We start from the raw sequence: 12,540 nt of genomic DNA on the forward strand, positions 1-12,540 counted from the left end.
AAACTATACGAGTCTTTTACGATGAAGCGTAACTACGAAACTACGACGAAATACTCTCTTTCGCTTTTACAACGAATTTATTTCGTCGTAAATGTTACATGAAATTTACGACGAATCTTGCATTACGACGTGCGTTTTACAACGAAACACTATTCCTTGTTAATTCGTTGCAACCCTTCTATTACAATGAATTAACAAGGAATATGACCCTTGTAATAAATATGTTTTCTTGTAGTGGAAGTACCGAAATGGCGTATGAAGTATAATATCTGATGGTACGGGGCGCAAGCAAAAGAAAAATGAAGTATGCAAGATTGAGGAAGAAACGTAGTGTGATGGTTAGGAGGATCAACTGATCCCAGCTAGATATTTGGATACCAAAAGGACTTTTTCTGGAAAGACATTGTAATAACCCTTAATAAGAATAACTACATGGACGAAGCCAAAGAATGGTGGAAGAGAAAATGGTTGATGTATGACAACGAAAATAACAGATGGATGGACGAATAAGAAAAATTCAAGTCTAAATGGTTTTGATGAGCAACCATGATTCTAACGGGTGAATAAATTTGGGTAAAGCTTTGGTATGAGTTTGACACAAGGAAATACTACATCAAGTCGAATGCCAGGAAGAACATTAAGGTTTCAGAAAATTCAAGCACCGACAAGCCACAAGTAGAAATGGGAGTGTTCGAGAATGAAAAATCTAAGTTCAAAGGACAAAGGACTTAGAAAATTAGTTGTTGCCAGATTACACATCGAGTCAGTCAAATTATCAGTTGCACTGTTTCTTCGATGGTTAAGAAATGATTGCAAAACACTAGATTGGAAAGACCGCAAGTGATGTCGAGAGAACAACTGAATATCATGTTATGGGAGGCCAAGTTATGTTAAGATTCTTAAGAGGTTCTTCCATTTGAAGTGGAGGTTCCTAAGAAATAATGGCACTTGAAGATTCTTAGGAAAATTTAGCGGGTTAGAAACGCTTGCGGTTCGGCTTAGATCATTCTAGAAATTTAGGAAAATTTTAATTTAAGTTTTCAGAGTAGGAATGACCTTAGACCTATTTTAGAAGTATTTAGGTCTGGGAAAGCAAGGTTTTGGCCAATGAGAAACATCTTCATCAATCCAGATGAGACAACGAGGCGTTCAGAATTAAATATGGCTCGTTTGGGTCCCTTTATGATGTATCGGGTGTGTTAGGGAGCTGCTGTAGGATGCAGCAGCTTTCTATACTCCTAGCTTTCTATACTCCTTCCAGAAGCTGGAAATATGTATCTTATTGATTGGACGTGGTCATTCCCATCACCTATAAATACCCCCACACTCCCCACACTAAAACTCGACAATAGGAAACCTGAGAGCACCCAAACCTTACGGTAAACCTTCTACTCTTTAGCTTTTCTTTTATTTAGATTCAGGTTTATATCCTGGTTCCGACTGATGGAACATCGGGAATCTTTTTATTCTAGGATTAGTTTGATAGAAGCTCTAAGTTGTGCCGGCTGCGAGATAGAGGTGATAGAATCCGATAAGGATATCGTGCAAGGCTAAATCACTTGATCACCCAGGTGAGTCTCGGTTATGGGTTACGATTGTTGTGTGTGCAGTTAGCGCCTGCAAAACAAGAGTATTGGTTGATGCATTGCTAGGTTGCATGTTTAGATATATAATGATATGAAAATGATTGATGCTTGTGAAAGATATTGAATTATATCGTTCGGGCCTCGGGTCGAGGGGTATAACATGTTTGTGATACATAAATGTTATGTTGCATATACTGCATTATATTTTTTGGGCCTCGGCTCAGATAGTATAAAATGTTTGATCATGTCTTAACGGGGAAACCCGTAAATCCACGGACTTGATCCGTGAGGGTCCAGCCGAGTGTCTTGAGAGTCATTGGTGTCCACTTGAGACATGTGCCTTGTCCGGGGCCTTACCAAAATCAGTTCCAGGCAGGACGCAAAGAAACGTGTGATAGGGCTAGGTACCCTCGACCGTATAACTGCATGACGATGTGGCAAGTGTGTTATCCGGGCCACCGGCTTTTTAGACTTTGTGTTTAGAGTCAATGGGTGCAAGAAGGGATGTGTTATAGACTTCATATCGAGATAGGAACCAATTGCGAGAGGCAATCCTCGATGATCGGTAATGATCTAACCACTAGTGAAGGGTGGATGCGTGGGTTACTTGATTGCTTCCATTTTTGAAATTGCATATTGCTAGAAATAATTGATCTTTACTGCTTTATAATTGATGCATTGGGGGGATGGTTTAATTGTTAGGGAACCTGACTCACTGAGAAAATTAGTTGCTCACTAGACTCTTTGTTTTGCAGGTAACCATAGGAGTATCTTGGATTGCGAAGGACCTGCTAGCGTAGTGTTTGTGCCTTTTTTAGATAAGTATGTATTGTAATATGTGTGTTTTACAATTACCGCTCGGATCTATTGATATCGTTTGAATGTATTTCAAATTATTACATGAATAACAAAGGATTGTGAAAGTGTTTGGGTTTCCATATGATATTAGTCCTAGTCCGGGACGAACCAACTAACGGTTTCAAACTCGGGTTGCAAAGCCTTAACTTGGAACCACTAAAAAACCTGTTTTGGACATTTAACCTTGGGGATTTGGGATATGATCAGGGAACCTCGGGTCGAATGTTTGGAAACAGATAATAGCATCTTCGATCTAGTTAAAGTTCTTTAGTTCGTCGTGGATGTTCTTGTTTGATTGGTGCTCGCCAAACTTATTAACTTTAATTCGATCCGGATCAGGAGTGTTACAGTCGGGTTTTAAAATTGGGATCAAAAGGACCATACTGCTCTTCTTGTCTGGATCATATCCAGAGTCTTATGTCTTTGTAACAGCACAAGTTGATTTGTAGTATCACTTGCTTTATGCAGCAATACTCTGTTTTTTCAGTCTTCCTAATTGTGTAATCTGCTGGCTTTCTCATAATCTTATCATTTCTTAGTTTGATTTTGTTCTTGTCTTATTGGATTAGCATAGTTCCTTGCAGATGTATTGTAGCTGTCATAAAAGAATCATAATTCATCAAAGAACATTTGTTTGCACGAGTGAAAGAATCATCACATTTGTACAGTGTAATGTGTTTTAAAAACATTTTACTGGTCGAAATGTTGGAGCTCGATGTTCCAGTTAGATGCTAATTGCAACAAAAGATGGTCAGGAGCTAGACCTTCCCAGTCTTCAGGAGGATCCATTGTTAAAGAAGCTTCATGTAGATTCAACAGAATCTCCTTCTTTAACTCCAATGGTATTCCCATAAAGCCTGCTCCGTTTTCTACACTTACTTCTAGCAGCTGGAGATAATATAAACAAAGAAGAAAGCATTAGTAACACATGTATCTCGGAAAGAAGAGGAAGGATTTTGTTTTTACCTGTTGAATCCAAGATAGACATACGTCAAACAGAGTATGATCCGGGAGAAATTGTGCAATAGAATTGAGAACCTCGTTTCCAATATCACACGACAGTTGATCAAGAACGGGACCTGTTTTGTCCATTAACTTGACAAGCAAAAGATCGTCACCGGTTGATAACACCTCAGCAAATGCAGAATCTGTATCACCAACTCGGAGTGCGTGCATCTCATTGCTCCAACAAGTCCAGACGGGGTCCCGCTCTTGTCCTCTACGGTCATCATCGTCATCGTCTTCCATTATTGCTTCTGCTTGGGGAATAGATACTCTCCTTGTCCTTGACGTTCCTCCACCGTCTTCTCCAGCCACACGTATAGCTTCGAGTGTAGCTTCATCTTTTGAAGCTTGCCATACGCTTCTAGCAGAAGGTCCTTCACCTAGCCTGATTTGTACAGAGCTTTTGTCCCATGCTCTTCTACTGTTACCTGAGTGCTCGGACTCCATAGGACCATTGCCACGTGTTCTTCTCGAGCTGGTCTGAGCGTTTCTCGAAGAAGCATAGCTAGGACCATCCCATCCATCCACATCAGACCTCCGTGGTGCACCCGCCTTTCCCCTCGCATCTGAAGCAAATGTCATTTTAGGAACTAATAAATATCTTTCTTCAAAGGGATGCAACAAGTTAATTTATACTTGCCTGATTGTATAGACATTTCTCTTGACATCTCTTCAACGATCCTCTCAAGACCTCTCACACGGTTCTCCAAACTTCTCATGCCGTCATGTGAACCACCCATGAAATCCTGCAATGGTAAGGAAGTTACTTACCTTTTACGAGTGAAACTACTTCAAAGCGAATCCCTTTATAGGTTTTAAAAAAACAGAACAGTACCTGCAGCGTGTTCATTATGTGGGTTTGTTGTCTCTCCAAGTGCAATAACTGTCTCTGTAAAGGTGGCCAATTCCCTCTGCTTTCAGATGATGCCTCCGCCTGGATTACTTCGGTCTCATCTGTCTCAAATGCTCTTGCAAAATCTCCAAAATGTCGTTGTTTGGGATGTGCACCTGCTATTCTGCACAAACCTTTTGGCCGACTCCTCGATACTGAAGGATTGGCGTCTGATTCATCCTCTGTGTTTGAGTTCGATGAGTTCTTTTGCCTAGAGGGAAGAATAACTTCAACAGGCATATCTCCAGAACCTCCTTTCTCCAGTTTTTGGAAAAACTCTGGGTTAAGATCTTTGCCAGTCAACCTAGGTGCTTTCTTCCTCAAGAAGAGAACTGCTTTCGAGATGGAATCTGAGTTACTGCTCAAGTCATCTGAAGAGCCTTGCATCACCGGATCGGTTTCTCCATTTGTTTCCAACGTACATTGCTCAGATGACACATCCTTCTGGTCGCCTGATGTTCCAGATTCACCTTTCCCGGCAATGTTCTTCCAGACGTTTAGTGCTTCGGACAAGCTCTCTCTAACAGGTTTTATCTGCAAGACAAAGCAAATATAGCCAGCCACTTATTGGAATTATGCAAAAACAAAATGTGGGAAAAAGTAATAATTTGATGGATATATAAAACAAAGACGAAATGTATCTCTTGTTTTCTATCTGATCGCATATTATGCAAATTCTTTCGCACATAGGAACACTACAAATGTACAACGAACATCTGCTATTCCTCTTCTTTTTTTCTAGCCTTAGATAAAGACCAGAGAACAAAAATCATACCTATTGCTAACTGTTATAAGCTAGGATGGTAAAACGTGAAACGGTTTCTTTAAAGAGATTCACACGACTGTAGGACTAGGAGCTTAGTTTTACAGAATGAAATGATAAACGGCGTTCTCACCTTATCAAAACGACAGGCCTCGAGAACTGTAAGAGTGGAATCCGTTTTGTCCGCAACCAAACTGGTAGAATGGACGGCCAAGGCTATCAAGACATCAGAGGCTGCCTTACGAGTAACCCAATCAGTACATCTAAGGCACTCATGGATGCTGTGCAGCAATGATTCCAAGCTCTGGGGTGCAATAGCTCCAACCTGCAAGAATGTAAGATACCCAGTAGATTTGACCATCAATCAGATCACAAATGACCAATGAATTCAGACACACCAATCTACTTTCATGCCATTCCTCTAGAGCAAATTAAGACCAAACACACCGCTTTTCTCCAGTCTAATGCCAGAGAAACATTTCAAGATTACATAAATTAAGATTCCAAAACTCTAAGCATATATTCCAAACACAAGTAGCAAAAAATAGATTTAAGCACCAAGCAGATCAGAGATGAGCAATGAAATTTAGATACACCAATCTACTTGCATGTCATGTCTCTAGTAAATGAGACCAGAACATAGCTTATCTGCAGTCCAATGCCACAGAAACATTTCTAGATCACGTTAACCAATATTCCAAAACTCTCAGCATATTTATTCACACAGAGAAGCCAATCCCAATTCCAAACACAAGTAGCAAAAACTAGAGACCAAGTTGCAGTTGAACACATAAATACATTTAAGGAAGCGGACAAGAGATTAGCCACATTGCGCAAACAAACCTGAGACAAGCTTCCAACAACAGGCAGGAGAGAAGCCTTAGTAAGATAGTTAGGGCTATTCAAAAGCTTAGAGATTCTAGGGCAGAGCTTCTGAAAAGCCGCAACGGGAGGCTCCGTCGCAGAATCAACCATCTTCCCCATACAAATGGCAGCACCAGACTGCAAGCTTTTGTTCTGCTCCGCCATAGCCTCGAACAGAGGCTTGGCAAAGAGCCCCACCATCGAAGCCCCACCACCGTCCCCCTCCGTCAGAAACTTCTCCGAGAGAGAGCCAATGGCGTCGCGACACGCGTCCCGGACTCCGTTGTCCGCGTCCTTGAGGCGCTTAACGATGTGCGAGATGATCTTGGCGAGCTGCGAGGAGGTGAGATCGGAGTAGGTGAGGCAGAGGAAGGAGAGGAGGCGCGTGGATTCTCGCTTCACGGGAGGTTTAGGATCGGCGGAGGAGTCGAAGAGGCAGTGGAGGAGGACCGGGAGGGTTTCGGGGGAGTCGGAGACGGAGAGGACGACTTTCTCGAGGTCGTCCACTGCGATCTGGTAAGTGTCCCGATCGCCGATTCTGGCGAGGGAGGTTAGGATCCTCTGTTTCTGTTCCACCATTGCCGAGTGTGACGAGGATCTGAAGGGGAAGGAAGGTTTCATCGAAGGTACCTTCGTAGTGGCTATGGTGTTAAGAGAGACATTGCAATGATGGAGACAAGAAATAAAGGTCAGAGGACAAGGAAGAAGAACGGACGTCTGGGTTTTCTCTTCTTCTTTTTTCCCGGCGAGAGTGGAGACCACGTCTTTGCCATGTCATGCTTCATGCTTACTTGTTGTTTTTATCCATTTGTTTTTGCAAATTGGATTATTTTCAAATATTCTCCTATACTTTGAATTACGGAGATATTTTTTTGGCCAAAAATGGAGATTTTTTTTTAAACTCTGATTAATTATGCTATTAGAGAAATATTACATAGACGATTTTACAACCGACAATTCTACCATCATATGAAAATGCACGTCTGACTGCATCACTCTGAGCGGTCCTATGAGATCCATGTTCTATGATACGCCATACACCATGCCGAAGATTTTTTGTAATTTTTTTTCTCTATAATCTGCATAATTTGCGTTTTCTGGGGTTTGAATCCTGAACATCCTGGTGTAAAAACACTAATGAATCCTTAGTTAAACCACTGGACTAAGGAGACTTCCACAAAATGGAGATTTTCTTAATCTTTTTTTTTTAATTATTTTTCAGATAATTATTAAGTTGGAAATATGTTTAGCTGTTCTTTTACGGTTTGAGACAAACTAGCTTTTCTAGAATAAACCAAAAAAATAAAATCTTCAAAAACAAGAAAGAGGCTAAATTAGGAAAAATATCTACAAATATCTTGCTTTACATATTAGGGAAAAACATTTATTCCGATCGCAAAAGGTTAGAAGACTTTGAATTTATGAAGAATTTTAGTTTTGGATTTGTATATAATTAACTGGAAACAAAATCTAATTTTCAGATTTTTCTACAGAATTGTGACAAAAATAGCTTTTCTAGGATATAAGAAACCAGAATCTTCCATTAGTTTTGAATTTATAATACTAAAGACAGTTTACATGCCACATAATGATTTGTTGGCCGGCAAATACTGAAATCCAGAGGTGGAACACTAAACTATAAAACTGGTTTTTTTTTTACTCCATCTGTTTTGCACAAATAGATTATTACGATCAAGTTTTTGGGAGAGATGAAGAAGTTTGTTATACAAAATATCTTTTCTGATTTAGAAATGACCATTTACATTTGTTTATATAGTAAGCTGTACACTAACCAGGACTAAACCACTAAGTTAAATTAGCATCTAAACTAGTAAACCGGGTATGTACACCAAAATGCCCCCTTTCGAAAATGTTGTGAAGGCTCATCTTGAACTTAAGATGATTGAACTGATGAGGAAACAGGGGTTTAGTCATTATATCCGCAACCTGATCAGCTGTTCGAACATGAAGAGTCTTGAGTGTACCGCGATCAAGCCGTTCCCGAACAAAATGGCAATCATTCTCTATATGCTTAGTTCGTTCGTGGAACACAGGATTTGTAGCAATGTAGATAGCGGCAGTACTATCAGAAAATAAGATCGGAGTGGGTGATCGTACCTTCATATCAGTAAGTAGCTTGATCAACCAAACCATCTCTTTCGCAGCTTGAGATAAAGCCCGATACTCTGCTTCTGCTGAAGAACATGAGACTGTGTCTTGTTTCTGTGATCTACATGATATCAACGAATCACCAAGAAACATAGACAAGCCTGAAGTTGATCGTCTACTATCACGACATGAGTTTCAATCTGCATCAGCAAAGCCCTTCAGAGTCAAGTCAGTGGAAGTTGAATAAAAAAGACCCTGTCCAATAGTTCCTTTGATGTACTGCAACACTCTATAAACTGCCTGAAGATGAGGTGACTTAGGAGCAGAGGAGAATTGGCAAAGTCTGTTGACAGCATATGTAATATCCGGTCGAGTGATCGTGAGATACATGAGCCGACTAACAAGACTGCGATACATCTCTGGATTCTCAATAGGAGTCCCCTCATCAATAGACAAATGAAGATTCGGAATCATAGGAGTCGAGATTGGCTTACATCCAAGCATTCCTGTTGCAGTAAGAGTCTCCAAGGCATACTTTCTCTGACAAATAAAGATGCCATCACTGCTCCGAGCTATCTCAAGACCCAAAAAATACTTCAGGACGCCAAGATCTCTCAATTTGAATTGTTGAGACAAATCATGAATCAATCCTTTGGAGATGGAAACATTTGTTTCCACAATAATGTCATCCACATAATCTAACACTGCAAGGAAGTTTCCATCAGCAAACGTCTTGAGAAAGAGAGTGTGATCACCAGTTGCTCTCGAGAATCCCAAACGTAACAGAGCAACAGAGAACTTAATAAACCATTGACGTGAGGCCTGTTTTAGACCATAAATTGATTTGTGTAGTCTGAAAACAGAACCCGTTGGCAATGTGATACATTTCCTCTCTGCATACTCCTCTGGAATCTTCATATAAATTTCTTCATCTAACTCACAATTTAAAAATGCATTAGAGATGTCCTGTTGATGAAGAAACCAATTACGGGAAGCAGCCACTTTCAGTAGAAAACGGACTGTTGTCATCTTAGCAACAGGAGAAAACGTCTCTGTATAGTCCAGGCCTTCTTTCTGTGTAAATCCCTTAGCTACTAAACGAACCTTCCGTCGCTCAAGAGTTCAATCTGCATTGAACTTCAATGAGTATAGCATCTTACACCCAATAGCTTTCTTCCCAGTTGGTAAAGTAGTGACAGACCAAGTATTTGTATCCTCCATTGCTCCAAACTCTTTATCTACTGCTTCACACCACTCTTTATCATTCTTTGCCTCAGAAAATGAATGAGGAATAGGGATTTTGGTGATGTTATTGTCTTATTGATGTAAGACAAATGAGATGTGGAGATTTTAGAATAGGATAATGAAGATGAAATAGGATATGTGGGAGTCGAATCCAAGTTGAAACAATGATAATCCTGCAAATGAGCAGGTTGTTTCTTGATTCTAGTAGAAATTTGTGGGGAAAGATTAGAAGATGAAGAAATATCTGGTGGTGGTGAAGTAGTTGATGTACCTGATGACAAAGGTTGTGGTGATGTGAAGAGTTGTAAGCCGTCTTCAGATAATGGACTAGCAGCCATAGGCCAAGTATTTGTATCCTCCATTGCTCCAAACTCTTTATCTACTGCTTCACACCACTCTTTATCATTCTTTGCCTCAGAAAATGAATGAGGAATAGGGATTTTGGTGATGTTATTGTCTTATTGATGTAAGACAAATGAGATGTGGAGATTTTAGAATAGGATAATGAAGATGAAATAGGATATGTGAGAGTCGAATCCAAGTTGAAACAATGATAATCCTGTAAATGAGCAGGTTGTTTCTTGATCCTAGTAGAAATTTGTGAGGAAAGATTAGAAGATGAAGAAATATCTGATGGTGGTGAAGTAGTTGATGTACCTGATGACAAAGGTTGTGGTGATGTGAAGAGTTGTAAGCCGTCTTCAGATAATGGACTAGCAGCCATAGGGAATATCTCCTCATGAAAGATTACATTGCGGGAAATAGAAACCTGATGTGTCTCCAAATCCAACAACTTGTAACCCTTGTAGCCAGAAGGATACCCCAAGAATACGCATGCTCTTGATCTAGGCAGAAACTTGTGTCTTTGTTTTGGTGATGTGGAGCCATAACACAGACAACCAAAAGTTCTTATCTGATCATACAAAGGTTTCTTACCAGTGATGAGTTCATGCGGAGTCTTATTGCCAAGGAGAGGAGAAGAAGGTGTTCGATTGATAACAAATACCGCAGTCAACACGCAATCTCCCCAATATGCCAATGGTAGCTGTGACTGGAACATGAAGGTTCTAGCAACATTCAATATGTGCTGGTGTTTGCGCTCAACTACAGAATTCTGTTCCGGAGTCTCAGGACAAGAGTGAAAAGGTATTATCCCTTTCTCCTTGAAGAATGAAGTGAACTTGAGCTTGGGTGCGTTATCAGATCGAACAGACTTAATGATGTGCCCCAGCCCATGGACCAGTCCGACGAATCAGACCAGCATGAAGATCAGAATGTTCCAGACATCCCAGTTGAGGTTCACTCTTGCGACCAGACCAGACAGACCGATCGGGCCGTGCACCGGATCGACCCGCGAACGTCCGGATTGGAGCTTCGGCCAGATCCACGACCAGTTGATCGAACTGACCGAACTGAAGCTCGTCTTTCCCGGCCAACTCGACAAGCTAAGGCTGATGGTCAAGCCAGAATCAACTTAGGACGAGCCAATTCCGATTCAGACCATAGCTTCTCTCTTTTGGCCCGTTTGGCTCGTACCGCATGCACCGGCGACTGTGATGATGATCTTGCTTCCTTGTTCGATCCGATCATTGACTTCTCCTTTGGATATTTCTCTAAGGCAAGGATCCTTAAGCTCTCAGAAGATTTGGGCCACGCTGGAACACAACTTTTCTTATCCGAACGTCCCGCGGCCCTTGCTGATCATCCCGCTCATGTGCTGATCCTTTCCGACTTGGACACATCTAGCTCGGATGAATTTGGACAGGAGTTGAACGGACATCTTGACTAGTCTTCTCCATTTTCCGTGCCTTGACCAGATCTAGTCAAGTTTATATTTTCTATGTCTTGTTTTCCTACAATTCTATTTATTGTCTTTGACTACAAAACTCAATAAGTATGTAATCTCTTCTAAGTAATAAAGCAATCGATTTTGTCTAAGCTTTTGAGTTAAACTCTTTGTTCTTTGTCTAGAACTTTTCTTTGTTTCTTGGTGAGTCATATCCAAGCAAATACCTCTCAAATTCGTTGGTCTTGTGAGTCATATCAAGCAACGGTTCGAGATTCTTCTTTTGGTGGACTTGTGAGTCATATCAAGCACCAATTGAAGTCGGGAATATCGAAGGCTCTTCCGCAACCTTCGTGCGACCCTTCAATCCATCTAGTTCTCCATCCGGAGTTCATATCAAGTCTGATCCAGTCGAGTGAACCGATCTTAGGGTCCTTCAAGTGGTATCAGAGCCACTTGTCTGGTATCTTCTGAATCATTCCATCTTCTCATCTTCCATTTCTTCATAAACACTTCTTCTTCTACCTTTCTTGAATCCGGCCCCCTCATTCCCATCCACTTATAAAAAAAAAAAGAAAGAAAAGTTCTACGATTTGATATAAAAAAAAAAGTTTGATTTTGTGGATTGGTGGTGGAAGAGAAAGCCTGCTGGCTGAGGAGAAATCCAGCCTTTGAGGTGGTTAAAACAGATTCCCAAACCAAAATCTATTATCTTTCTCTCTTAAGAAATTTCCTCATGTTTGCTTGGAAATCGTCCATTGGGATTTTGATTTGTTCTTCTTAGAACCTTGAGTGGAAACTTGTTTGTGTGACCATCCAAATTCTGAGAGAAACACGTGAGTGGGTGAGGATCAAACACTTGAGAGAGTTGTGGAAACCGAAATTTGCACTGTCGATTTCCGTTTAAATAAGGAAACTAGGAAAACCCTAATTTCCCAGAGGTCCCGGATATCTTCTAATTCCACACGCCAAGCAATCAGAATACAATAATGACAACGATAAAGTATAAGAAATCGAAAAGAGAGCAAAGTAGATCTTATTCCGGATTCGCGTTTGAGCGTTACAACAAGGTAAGAGCCTGGGCTACGAGAGCTGTCGGCGAGATTCCTAGTTCTAAAACCCTAAGACGGCAATAACCTAATTGAGTCGCAGCTCGAATAACAAAAACGGAAATATGCCTAAATCGCTCTAAGTGCTAAGTTTACTCTGAGAAAAGTCTCCCCTCATGCCTCTCGCCTAGGACTCCTTATATACTGGCTCCTAGGTCGGTTTACGCTTTTCCCCTTCTGCCCTTAAGCCGACATAGCATAAAAATGGAGACATTCCATTTTTTTCCGATCTTCGTAATTATCTTCAAAATTTCGCATTTATCCGCGGTGCATGGACTAATGTCGTATTGACGTTTCGGAAGAGCTCGGTCGCTATGTAGCGA

At 40.9% G+C, this 12,540-nt stretch overlaps 1 protein-coding gene across 1 annotated transcript; it reads right to left on the reverse strand.

Annotated features, from left to right (window-relative positions):
* Positions 1 to 3,039: 3,039 nt before the first annotated feature.
* On the reverse strand, positions 3,040 to 6,801 carry LOC106296081 (microtubule-associated protein SPIRAL2-like). Its single transcript, XM_013732130.1, has 6 exons — positions 5,948 to 6,801; positions 5,238 to 5,429; positions 4,285 to 4,875; positions 4,090 to 4,195; positions 3,411 to 4,015; positions 3,040 to 3,332 (listed from the first exon to the last, which is right to left on the reverse strand). The coding sequence occupies exons 1-6, from the start codon at positions 6,587 to 6,589 to the stop codon at positions 3,135 to 3,137; spliced, it is 2,334 nt and encodes a 777-aa protein (XP_013587584.1). The 5' UTR covers positions 6,590 to 6,801; the 3' UTR covers positions 3,040 to 3,134.
* Between the last annotated feature and the right edge of the window lie 5,739 nt (positions 6,802 to 12,540).

Source organism: Brassica oleracea, chromosome C5 (genome assembly GCF_000695525.1).
Source record: "Brassica oleracea var. oleracea cultivar TO1000 chromosome C5, BOL, whole genome shotgun sequence".
Lineage (NCBI taxonomy): Eukaryota > Viridiplantae > Streptophyta > Magnoliopsida > Brassicales > Brassicaceae > Brassica > Brassica oleracea.